Source organism: Galendromus occidentalis, unplaced genomic scaffold (genome assembly GCF_000255335.2).
Source record: "Galendromus occidentalis unplaced genomic scaffold, Mocc_1.1 scf7180000075756, whole genome shotgun sequence".
In the NCBI taxonomy this organism is placed as follows: Eukaryota; Metazoa; Arthropoda; class Arachnida; order Mesostigmata; family Phytoseiidae; genus Galendromus; species Galendromus occidentalis.
In genome coordinates, this window is record NW_003803746.1 from 531,914 (window position 1) to 544,439 (window position 12,526).

The following is a 12,526-nucleotide window of genomic DNA, read 5'->3' on the forward strand; positions in this document are numbered from 1 at the left end:
GTGACGGATAAGGGTACATTCCGATGATTCTCATCAGGCCCACTATGAGTTATATATAGACTAAACGAACTCTCTGTAAAACAATCCTGAGTTCGGGATCGACGGCAGCTATGATGACGCGTTCACAACGAGTCATCGATTCGATTCGAGTATAGAAAAACAGACATTCATATGTTCCTGGATCTACAGCATACATGATCCGGGAAGATAGCTTATCGAACCTTCAACCGCCCGAAGTGAGTAGGTTAATCGAAGAAAGGTCTTGGATCAGACAGCGGAATGCAGACCTCATTGATATCAAAGGACAGACGTTCAATAAATGGCAGCTCCGGTTATCCAGCGAAATACAAGAACAACTGCTCTTTCTTACTCGTCGTTATTCGCGACCGATTCAAGAATATGCCCCGCTCTGACCCTCTGCCGGCGGATCCGGCTCGTGCACCTTGGGAAGTTCCTTTCAGCTCCCGAAAGGAATCCCCCAGTGATGAGTCTCCATTGCCTCGAGCATTTTCCTCGAATATCCATGAGCTGCTTTGATTTCTCCGAAGGATACTCTATTGTCTGCTGGGGAGGTATTCCGCTTATCCTTCTCCCGGCTCATGCTATCTCTTCTATTGACTGGCCTATGCCGGAGCGTCATTCACGGAGAGGAGAAGCTCCCGCTCCAAGCTCTCAGGTTTCGAACAAATGGACCAGCGAGACCGTCACAAAAAAGTGCATTCTTGATTTTCATTCATCACCTCAGGTACACATTGACGTTCCATTCACCGGGAAACAGGGGATCCACGTTTTGTGTTTCGGAATGTCGCTAGTTCGTATGAGACGATTCTCCTCATTGGGAAACCTACGAAGATCTTCGACGGGCATTCTACCGGTTCTCTCGAAGAACTCCCCTGATGTCCGTGTTCCCTCTCAGCGAGAGGGATGTACGTCGCGGCTAGGAGAGTAGAAGCAGCGTGGTTGAAGTCTATCGAATTGCCCTTCGAGACACGATTTCTACGAGGATTCTTGGACGCAGGACTCGACTCGAGATTTGTGAACCCGAGCCTCCGTTGAATCCGAAAATCATTCGATCCATAGAATTATTCATATCGCGAACGCGAAGAGTGAAGTCAGGAGTCGAAAGCAAGAGACATGTTCCTTTATTCTGCTTGTTCGTCTGTATATCTAGTCCGCCGTGAGTAAGGCGTCAACTTCCTTCTGGATCTGCTGGATTTGATCGAAGAGGTTCTCCAGTTGGGCTCTATCCATATCCAGAACTTTGTTCTCCTCACCGATCCGCAACGACAGTGAAACGACGGGCTGAGGGTTGGCCACATTTGCATGAATCTCCCAGCCACTAAGGGAGAGACGTATGCCCTGAAAATTCGAGAACTTTGTCACCCATGCTGCGAACGGTTATCAGGATGACTGAAGCGAGTCCCGGAAAGTCGAGCTAGCGGTTGATCTCTGGTGCTGAATTCGTCCAAAACTGATTACCTGTGTAACTTGACTACCCCTAGCTCGGTTCACTAGTTGCTGTGCGTGTAATGCCCAAATAGAGGCGAGTTTCTCCGAGTGTTCCGCAGAGAAACCGCATTCTCGCAGCTTTTGCAAGAGGATCAATGGCTTGGTGAGCTGGAGGGTGCAAGCGCTCAAGATGCTTTGGAGTCCTTGAAGCGCCACCGAGAGCTCCGTCAGCGTCAACTTCAAGGAATCCCCTGTGAATTAATTCCGAATCATAAGGACGGTTCATTCGGAATGCCGCGTGGAGAAAGATCCGATATTCGGTGACTCACCGAAATGTTTCTCTGTAGAAGGCGTGGACTCTCCATTCATACGGGAAATGACTATATTGCAAAGGGCCTCGAAGTTCGTTAGAGAGATAACGTTAAGGATCGGTAGAGCTTCCTTGATGGATCGAATCTCCCAAGACGAAAACATTGTCGCTGAAGAGGACGATTCATTCGTCAACTCGATCTGACAGGTGTGAAGGATGGATGTGGCAGGGAATCCTTGTGAATATCCATATCTGGAGTTATTATTACGTCAGCTCTCCTGCTCACCTCGGAAAGGAACCCTGCATCCAGCTTAGGACTCACAGGTTCAGTGACGGACCCACATGACGGATGATGAGTCTGCTGTCAAAGAACTTCCGACCTTATCGCTCTCCCCTCTCCGTCTGGAACTCTGTCTATTATTGTTATTATCTGTTCTCCTCGGGGAGGCTGTCGAGCAGATGTGAATCCATAGCTGCTCTGGATGTTCCGTATAACTCACCGTGAGCGTAGAGCCCCAAGCATTGAACACTTCCGGGAATCTCGTGAACTATGGAGTGGGTAAGAAGATATCGATACACAGTTTACATGGGATCTGTCAACTGTCAACACCGCGCGGGGAAAACAATGATGTCGATGATCTTCGCGCAGTGCTCAGACGGGGCCGGGCGGTTCCTCATCCCAACGCGAGCTCTGATCATCAGAGCTTCCACGCCGGAAGAGTCCGAGCGGCAGCCGTATTGAGCGGGACAACTGCTTTCCTGCGATCAGACGCCTAGAATACACGGACTGACAATGCTGTGGCAGTGTTGCTAGCGTCCGTCCTGCTTTCCACCACAGAGCCCCTACATCTTACAAATGGCCCTTCGAAAACTCTTCGAGCCGGACTCGATGAAACCGGCGGCTCAGTCCCGCCAAGAGGAGGAAGAGAAAATCTCACGCTGGGCACCCTCTACGAGCTTTACGATTGGAATCGACACAATTATCTGTCCCCAGAATCCCTAATGCTGGTTCTGGGGGCTAGAGTTGTGGTCAACCTCTCGTGCAGAGTCTGCAAGTCAGGGGAGCGAGGCGGATTTTCTTGGCTCCGTCTGCTCGTTTACTATGGGAAGCATGGGGAAATCGGAGCATCGTGAGAGGCGCGATACTCCAAGAGCGTATCGACGGATAATGTAAGGAGAAATTCGGGGAGCATCCCCGGTTTCGACGCTTATATCCGTTGGGATCTACCAGCTCTTAGATCTCTGCACTCTCCTGGTGGCCAGTCTAGACCGGACCACGGGCACCGGCCTTCCGCGAAAGGATGCACATCTTCCGATCGAGAAATAGACAAAAAGCTCGTATGGGACGTTTCCCCTCGGAGCCGGATCCAAAAGCAGAGCCATGGTCGAATTAGCCGAACGACTGGGACTAGGCAGGGAATGAGTTGTCGCTCGGATCTAATTCGACTCACCTCCGGGTCCGATGTTCGCTTGACCGATTGACATCAGGTTCATCGAGCTTGATTGGTTGAGTCGACTCTGCAATGGCAGAGAATACCATCACCATCGAGCAAGCACCGACCTATGTCTCTTCAGAGCGGAAATTTGTTCGAGTGGCGTGCCATTGCTTGACGTGACCATGCAGAGCCCTTAATGGAGCGCGATCGGCAGTTGTTTCGAATGACGATAATTTGCCACGGAATATCTGTACGAGCGCTGACTGTGGGACATCAGCAGAGCGTAACCAACAACTTTAGATCGGATATGAATAGTGACGACAGAAACTCGAGAGGAAAAAAGAGAGAGGAGCCCAAGGGGGTCGTGCGAGCTTCCATTCAGCGACATGTTCGCTTTTCCGATTGAATTATCCATCGAGCTTCCTGGCTAATATCTATAAGATCGGTTATGTCATGCGATTTCGAATCATTCGAGCGTCGAACGTGGCCACGATATGAGTGTATTGGCTTTTATTGTCGTTGTGATTTTCGGGATGAGTTTGTCGTGTCCCGCTCAACCACCCCAACCACGGCGGGATGTAGTTGTGCTTGAAGGTAACTGGACTTGTTACTACGCTAAAAGTGCCCGCCGAGGTAAGCCTGAGTCTTAGAAAAACCTCTTCTTCCCATGCCGTGCATTTTTCGCAGAGGAGCTCGCCTCCTCAAATCCATGAAACTGATAATGGGATGATGAATCGATTCTTTTTCCATCCCACAGCTGTGGACCTCCATTGCGGGGCAAACGAAGAGCTTTACAGCTGGGGACCAGCGGGCTGTCAAGCCTACTGTGGCCAAATCGATCCTTTTCATAAGTGCCGGAATGTCACTGGACCCAGATGCTATTGTGCAAGTGGATATGTCCGAGAGAGTCGGAACAGCATGAGCGCCTGTGTTTTGCCGCGGAATTGTAAACGTGCAATCGTATACGGGTAGCAGAAGCATTATTCGAGAGACACACAAGCTGACTCATCCTATTTATTTCTCGACTGAGGGAGGTGGAACCCATAGCGACCCTGCCGCCTGATGTCTCCGGATGCGCGCAGAGATTCGTGTTGCAATGAACAGCGATCACTGATCGCAATGCCCTCCGGAGGTCTCAGGCTCGTTCGTGAATGATCTTCCTAGTGAGAGCGACCGGCAATAGGCAAGATGCGGCCGATTTCGGTGCTGCCTCTGCCTTGCGGTCGACGATCAATGCTCTTTGTCTCGTCCCTGAAATTTCGCCAAGGTGATGCCAGAAAGTGGTCGAGGGATTCTTCAGGCATTTGTCTAGAGTCCGAAATCGCCTGAGAGGCTCATCGTCTCTCCCTCGGCAAAAAACTCCGTACGTAGCCTTCCGGGGGAGAGACCTGCCGACTGACGACGGGCATTGAAGCGGGTGAGAGTCACGGCAACCTTCACCAAAGATTGCATGGTCTGCGAATGCGATTGAATTCGAATGAGAAGAAACTCCCATGGCTCCCACGGAACAGAATAGATTTCGTTGGGAAATAAAAACCGAGCTTCCACGTATGCATGGATCCGTTCATTGCCTCTTCTGATATCGAACTGACAATTCGTGGAACACCGTTCGTCCGCGAGGATCTCGCGGCTCGTGACGCCCTAGTCCAAAATCCTGCCGGATGCAGGGGTCAAACATAGGAAAGAGAGAGATCGATAGAGAACGTTCGTTGATCGAAAACTGCCCCATTGTTCGACTTATGTAGCACCCTCCAAGAGCAACCAGCTGGCTTGTCCTCAGCGATCTACCAAACCCGAAGCTAACCTTCATTAGACATGGAGACCTTCAAGGGATCTTGGATCCTTATTATACATCCTTCGCGCCGGGGACAATAGCACAAGGAGAAGATCATTGCAAGGCTCTGGAGTGGGCGAGGGAGATCGGACACTCGAGTTCTGCCCCCGACGGGAGAATTATTCTCAGGTTCCAGACAGTTAGAGGAATTCTGGTGCGAGCCTGATATTCGGAAGTGGGTATCGATCTGGATCAATTCAAAGATCAATTTTTTCGTAATTATTAATCCGAGAAATTGTCAGAGTACGTTCTTGGAATCACTCATAACTCATAACGCACGACGAATTCGGGTCTGTGTCCGTTTGTCTGCTCTCGAGTACGGTTTTCTTGCCGCCCGGTGCTTCCTCCCAGCTCAAGATCCCCAAATATTTCGATGTGAAGTATTCGTGGACCCGAAGCAGTCGGTGCGGAAACGTACTGATGCAGTAGGAGATGGCATGGAGCGGGATTGATGATTTCTATCCCGTGTCTCTCACGAAGACGTCATATAATTCATAGATTTCATCAACTTTGTGTCTCGGGAATGAAGGATTGTGCCGAGAAGTTGCTTCGGACTCACTTCGCCACGACCCTTCTGACCCGAATAGACTCATCGTCACTCGAGTATTTCGTCGAGAATTTCTGCGCACTGGCTACGAATCTTCGGATCATCGAATGGTTGATTTCCCCGAAGACTGTGATCACCGGGTAGGACTGTGCCGAAAGTCGGCATCCTTGAACTTTTTTCTGCTCGAAGTTACTTTTTGAGCGTGCAGGGTGAACTATCGGAGGTCGTCGAATATTTTCCTTACTCGGCGGAATACTCTCTTCGGAATTCCCTGGATCCAATATGACGAATCTGGGTCGGACTGAATGGTCCAATACGATCTGACCGAGGGTACCGATATCGACCTCGACCTAGGACGATCACGATGAAGTAATTCCCGAAGGGAGAGATGATGTTCGAACACATGACCCTCCCTTGCGCCGAAATCGGAATGTGACCATGGATTCGTTCGCCGATGTCAGAGGCACGAGTCTCAGTAGACTCCGTGAGATGGAAAGCGATCGGTTCTGCCTTGTGACAGAGAAGTCTTTTCGCTAGCATTTCAATATGCCTCGACTCGGACCATGGCTCGGGATTTTACCGAAATTCCGGAATTCATTAATCGGCTTCGCTACGCCAAAGCTCGGGTCTCTCTTCGCCTCCAATTGCATCCCGATTAGAATCAGTCCCGAGAGACCGGGGTCACCGGAATTGGCTTCCGGATCCAGATCGGAATCAGACTCTCAAACGGTCTCGACGAGGGAAACCGATGCTGAGAGATATGATATGGGGATCCGAGGGGTTTTGCATGTCCCGAGAGCTCGCGCGCGCCTTGAGGTAGCGACCACAATCGATCAATCGTCGAGGCCATGAGCCGTCGCGGCTTATTCTATGGAGAAGTGGCGATGCCAACAGTTGTCAGCCTCACTCTCGCCGTCAGAGGACTCCATCAAGTCTTTTGGAATAGACCCAATATCTCGGAGCAAGACGAATGCTATTTTTGTTTCCGCGAAAAAAATCCCCTCGCCCCAGTAAGTGTAAATATATCATGCGGCCAAACGGGCGTATGATGCTCTGACATTCGTGACCCTAGGGCAAGAGTTCCGCTCTCTGATTCTTCTTTGGTCGAGCCTTTTTTTTGCAGAATCGTCGAAATAGCAGAGCGTCGTCTCAGTATGTCATCAGTCATCAAGTATGAGTCGACCCCGTCCTCACAAAGATGCTGTTCTTGCCTCCCACAGAGACACACAGGGACGATGTCGATTATCTATAGGAGTGATTTTCCCGACAATGAGGACTCCTCGAGCGTAACTAGCCGATGGCTTCGGGTGTGCTTACTTTCATACAGTCCCCGGTTAATCAACACTGCCTCTCGATCTCTCCTGAATTCCCATTCGACGTTCACTACGTAACCATGATTTTCCGTCACAATGTCGATGAGATTTCAGAAACATCGATCTCTTAGATCTTGAAGCGGGGTAGCGTCGTCAAAAAATCCACTAATTGAAGTCTTAATGCTCCAGTCGTCCTCGGTCGTTCTGTATGATCCGATCGCTCTGGAACTCAGGATTCAGCATGCAGAACAATGGAGTTTTTGAATTTCATCGCCCGAGTCGTTCTCTTTCCATGAGTCTCCATTCAGCAAAGTTGTTAGCGGCAGAATGGAATTCGTGTAGAAGCCATTGTCGGTGACTTCGTTCGCGAAAGAGCTGAATGGTTTTATCTTCCAAAAAAGAACCACCGAAAAGAGCATAGAGGGCTTCATGCGTTCCCATGCGACCTTATGTACGCCAGAGGAGCAGAACATTACTGAATGAATGCGCATTACTGATGATGTTCCCGCGACTCTGCCGGGAAGGAAGAGTGCCATGGGGAAAGCGCACAACCCAGATCTTCAAAATCATTACCCTCTGCTTTCTCCTCATGCATCGCTCGATTGCCGATAAGACGGGACACGGCTCAGTCAGAAATTGGAGAGGTTTTAGAAAATACCGTTAAACTCGATGAGAGGTTATGAGAATACCCCATAAGTGGAGCAGCGGATATGGAACAAGGGGAGTCAACCGAATCACGGAGGATCTCGGAGCTGCTCGATATCATGACGGAAATTCTCTGCAGCTCTGTCCGGGACCAGGAAGCTCAACCACAAGCTCGAAGAAGGAGATATCCTTATATGTAGAATGGGAAGAAGAGCGCAAAGGAAAACAGGATTTTTGCAGGATCCCGTGCCCAGCACGTCCCTTACCTTCAGAAACTTAAAATGAGCCCACTCATCCGCGTCAGTCGGGAACTTCCGCTCGAACTCGCCGAGAGGGGCTCAAACAGGAAATACATATTTCTACATATAAATGTACCCCTATACCTACCGGAAGGGAGGTCGGAGCCCCCCGGATATCATCAAATCGACCCATATGGCCACGAAACTCACACTAGGTAGTTTCTCGCCATTTTGTGACTCTCGACATTCTTCACATTCATCCCTGCTCCAGAGCATGTGCAGACCTCAGTCAAAAATAGACGTGATGTGTTGTGAACGCCTTTGACTGCGCGAAAATCGCAATGAATCCAACGCTTGAGCTAGAGAGCATCATTCCCATCGACCCTCGCTGGAAAGACGGACTGTTTCAGAAAGCTCTGTGACCCGTGTCGTCCGCTGAGGACGACAGCTGGTCGGACGGGCGCATGGAGGAGAGAAGAGGCTGTTTCATACGCTTGGAGGTTATAAATTGACTTCACCCAGCCCCCGTGGTGCTTCGATACGACTTCTATCTAAATTTAAGTCTCCGAACCTCGAATGAGTTTCATTGGCAAATGGATTAGATGACCACGTAATCGGGAAAATGGGATCCGATGAGCTTCAGAAGGGGAGCCGAGGATATTGTTTGACTGCTTGCCACCGTTCCGAGGAGCCAGCGAATCCGAGACGGAGAGGCGCTATCTGCGTATGATGCTTCCGGGCAGCTCGATTTATAGGGCCTCCGATACTAAAGTCTCATCCTTCCCATTTTCCCAGTATGATTCTGAGAGAATTTTCGGAGCGAAGCGCCCCACGAATATTTCAGGTCCCTCGTGTCCCAACATCTAAATCCTCCCTCATTATTCGAGTAAAGTCGTCCTCCGGTGTACCACTAGTAAGCGAATTTTGTCGTCGGATATCGATGCTTTGACCACTCTGCAGTCGAAACGCCAGCGAGGCCGTCGCTGGACATGTCCGAGTCATCACGGTCATCGAGATGTTCGGTGTTTCGAATTTCAACAGCATGACAATCCGATCGGTTCCCAAGAATGAGTTTAGTCTCGAGGAAGTTGCAGTCGCGACATGTCCCTCGTATTATTCCGCATTTATTTCATATATCATAGAGGTATATCGACAGGAAAGGGGACGGGGAATTCGGATCGAGCCCACTCCGCTTGCGATAGCCCAGAAGCAACATATTGAGATTGATGGCGAGAATAATATAGGCGGGAGTGTTCAGGGCGGAAGGAAGGGGGAGAACGACTTGAGAAAGGAGCGATTCTGCCGGAGACGGCCGCGATTCTCTATTCAGGACGAACGCAGGGAGCAAGCGAAAATCGAGCGGTTCTCTCATTTCAATATATCCGATCGGTCCCGATCTGGCTCAGTCAGCGTGCACTAGAAACCGACACCCTCCACCCCAATCCCTCGTCTGCGATCTCGTCGGTCTTTCCCATTGCTTCGGATACTCCTTCCCTTCTCGAGAGATGGAAAATCAGGAGGAGTCGTATGCCAGCGGATCTTCCGCCTCACACATCGTCATGCTCATTCAATGCAGATACGGGGTTGAACATGATCTCTGTGGACGAAATCCTGGCGAGAGGCGCCCGCTCCCGCAGGCGGCGAAGCGAAAGGAATCTTCCCGACAGAAAATTGCTCGTATTCCCTCAGAGTTTCCGCAGTCCACAGGAATCGGTGTTTGCACCCCTCCGCATTGTATTTTTCCTCCTGTACGAATGGCTTTGGCCATGAATCCGGGATCCGATTATCTTCGAGGCAGTTCCGGAGGCTCTCCGCAATTCTACTCGCCTCTGGACCCCGCGCCGTCCCCGGCGATTGACTCGACGATCTCTCTGGGATTCGAACGTCTCGGTGGCGACCGTAGTCGACGGTCTATTCTCTTGTGTCTTCCCGTATCAACTCAGAATCGAGAAGTGAGATGATTCTGCCTGTTGAAGGCTTCGTTTGGAATAAGATAGACTCCATCGTAATTCAGCTTCCTATGTCAGTCTCGAAAACTTAAGCCTCTTAAGATTTGTGATTCTCCGCATCGAAGGTTTGCTCGCATCATGCACTGAACACCAGGCTTGTATCCACGCGAATGTGTAGTTCCTTGGCGCGAAAATAGAGTTCAAGGTAAGGCAACGAGAATCCACCGTAGAGCGCGGTGTTGGACGGAGAACGCAATCAACAAACGACTCCTGCTCCCCGAGGAAAGTGTTTCTCGGGCCGGGATCGGAAAGCGATGTTAGCAACAATTGCACAAACAAATCGGAAATGAGCCGAAAACAGAACCCACATCCGCAGATGGCATCTGCATAGTTCACCGTGTTCCCCAACGAGTACGACACGCTCCGCTTCTATGGTATGCGGAGCGGAGCAAGCACCTTCAAGCAATAGCGACGCAGCGCAACGACGGAGAGAGCGATCATGATGGAATACCTACGATGAACACGCAGACAGCGATAATAAATGATTATTATGAACTCTGTGGAGATCTTATTAATCACGTGATTTCCGTGACTTTAGCGCTCTGGCGCGTCAGAATTCACTCGATCCTCGATTGCACCAGGCTTCGCGAAGATTTATGTTCGATCCTGCGAGCGAATAAAGGCTTGTTTGTCCTCGAGGGAAGGATGCTTGTACGAAAATGATTGCTTCCGCACTCTCTCGGATCTTTCATCCGAGTGTCGCTGCATAAAAATGAGTTCGCGGTCGATGCCGCAGGTGGTTCGAGGAGAGGCTCGTCGCTTCAATCAATTCAAATTGAACATGTAGTCGATAATGCAAATAAATCGGTATTATTGAGGCAGCTCTCCCTGCCTCCCACAGAGATTCTGCTTTATCTGCTTAGATTCGGTTAATTGGAACGAAGACATTTCGCGAGAAACGATGCAGCCAATAGTGATTGCAAGTATGCCATCCCGGAAACGTCTCCCTCCTGTTATCAGGTACTGTCTCACGAGAATGGAAACGGGAATATGGTTAGAAGGGAGTATTTCTAGCGCTCCGGAGACTCTCCGGACGAATCGGGAGTTCTGTATGCGGACGTACCTCTGATTCCCACATGAAGTCTTCTTTGTACAGACCTGATCTTATTTTCATTGTGAAAGGCACTTCGTAGATCACTTTCATCATGTTGATCGGGATTACTCGCCGAGCATTTCGGGGTAACTGCGGGATTCATGTATATCTCACAGATCGATGGGATGAGGCTCGCAAATATTTGCCTTGTGGTATGAGGTTGCGGCTATTAGTCGATATCGGGAGTTCCAGGTGCGTTTCCCTCGAGGAGCGAGTCATTACCGCGAGATCGTGTCATCATTACGATATCCCGAGAAGATCAAGGATCGCGTGGATTGAGAATAAGGGATGCGACATTTGGGAACCTCGCTGGTTCAGATGCGCGAGAGGAGAAAACTCGGGTTTTCGGCGGGGCTCTCACGGAAAATTACCTTCGTCAAGGTTACGGAATGGAGATGAGCCTCTGACTTCAACACGTTCTCGGAAATTTCTCTCCCGGGATAACGATACGGGTCCCCGGCGGAATTCTTCGACTGAGAACCTCGTCAGGATGTTGATGAAATCCGAAGTAGGCGGGATATACTCAAAGAACTCGCCGCCTAATTTTGAGAACTTCGGAGCCGCCCTCGGTGTTGAGATGACTTAACAAAGGGGGGCCTGGGCTATGATATAGGTGCGATCACTGTAATATTCACGAGTTCTCTTGCGTCAGTCACACGAGCTGAAAAAATTCCATTAGGCTCAAGAAGGAGACAAAACTAAACGGAAATCTCGAGCGGGTACCGCTGCAGGTGACTAATGAGTTTCATTCATTACTTAACGAACCCCAGCCGATGCTTAACGCCGCGAAGTGGACATCTTTCCGCAGAACCGACACGTTCATTACCATGTTTTTCGAGAAGGTGTTCCCGAATAATTTGGAGCTTCACACTGATGTCGACACACTCAGAAACGCATAATTAGAAACATGCACTCGCAACGTTTATCAACCCGACGCTGTCTTCCGTTGGAGTTTGCCTTCGGCTGGAGTTTCGCTAGCTTTGGTTCTCCTCGGACCCAGCGAGACCTGCCAAGCTAATTGGTTTCATTGGAAGAAAATAAGGCTCCCAAACTCGGCTGGGACGCGAATCCGGTGCTCGACACCGAATCCTGAGCAAGCATATGAACAAATCCTGTTCTAACATTGAATTAAAGCGTCGCAACCCCGAGCCTCGCTTAGTGAAGAGAGTTGGTGGAAGTATGGGGGAACAAGGAGAAAAAAATCTCTGCGAATGCCTAAATGAATTCGGGCTCGAAGACAGGCGTCAGCTTTCATTGGCATTGTTCGCAGCGTAACTTTGTCACCAACACTTTGTTGACCTTGTAACGTGCTGATGTTGCGGATTACACACATAACCGTCGATGAAGGCAAGCCAGTCGTAGATCGCGCTCAGTGTACATTCCCAATATGGTCACGCTCGTCAGAGCCGCTTTGGGTCTGCACGAGTGTCTGGATGTCCGGAAGGATTGCCGGAAAGGGTTCCCGCGCTTTTCTTGTTCCAGAAAAAAATTGTGAGGGAGGAGAAAAAAAGTCTTAATGAGTCCTGCAACCGTCGCCTCGATCATTATTCCGACTTTTCGGGGCTGAGATTGCAGAATCGGAGTCTACGATTACCGCGAAAAAGTCCCTCGATCTGTTGGCGAGAACCACAGGCTGGTGCTCGATATCCAA

At 50.0% G+C, this 12,526-nt stretch overlaps 2 protein-coding genes across 2 annotated transcripts in view; one reads left to right on the plus strand and one right to left on the minus strand.

Annotated features, from left to right (window-relative positions):
• Positions 1-1,130: 1,130 nt before the first annotated feature.
• LOC100899674 (uncharacterized) lies at positions 1,131-2,119 on the minus strand. The gene is made up of 4 exons (XM_018641511.1): positions 2,046-2,119; positions 1,779-1,959; positions 1,480-1,700; positions 1,131-1,359 (listed from the first exon to the last, which is right to left on the minus strand). Exons 2-4 carry the CDS (start codon positions 1,921-1,923, stop codon positions 1,168-1,170), a joined length of 558 nt encoding a protein of 185 aa, XP_018497027.1. The 5' UTR covers positions 1,924-1,959; positions 2,046-2,119; the 3' UTR covers positions 1,131-1,167.
• A 1,570-nt stretch (positions 2,120-3,689) lies between these two features.
• The window catches only part of LOC100904112 (secretin receptor), a 34,440-nt gene continuing 25,603 nt past the window's right edge, over positions 3,690-12,526 (plus strand). Inside the window, exons 1-2 of the mRNA XM_003738061.2 lie at positions 3,690-3,828; positions 3,953-4,080. Of these exons, the coding sequence (XP_003738109.2) occupies positions 3,690-3,828; positions 3,953-4,080 (267 nt within the window). The remainder of the gene's footprint in view (positions 3,829-3,952; positions 4,081-12,526) is intronic.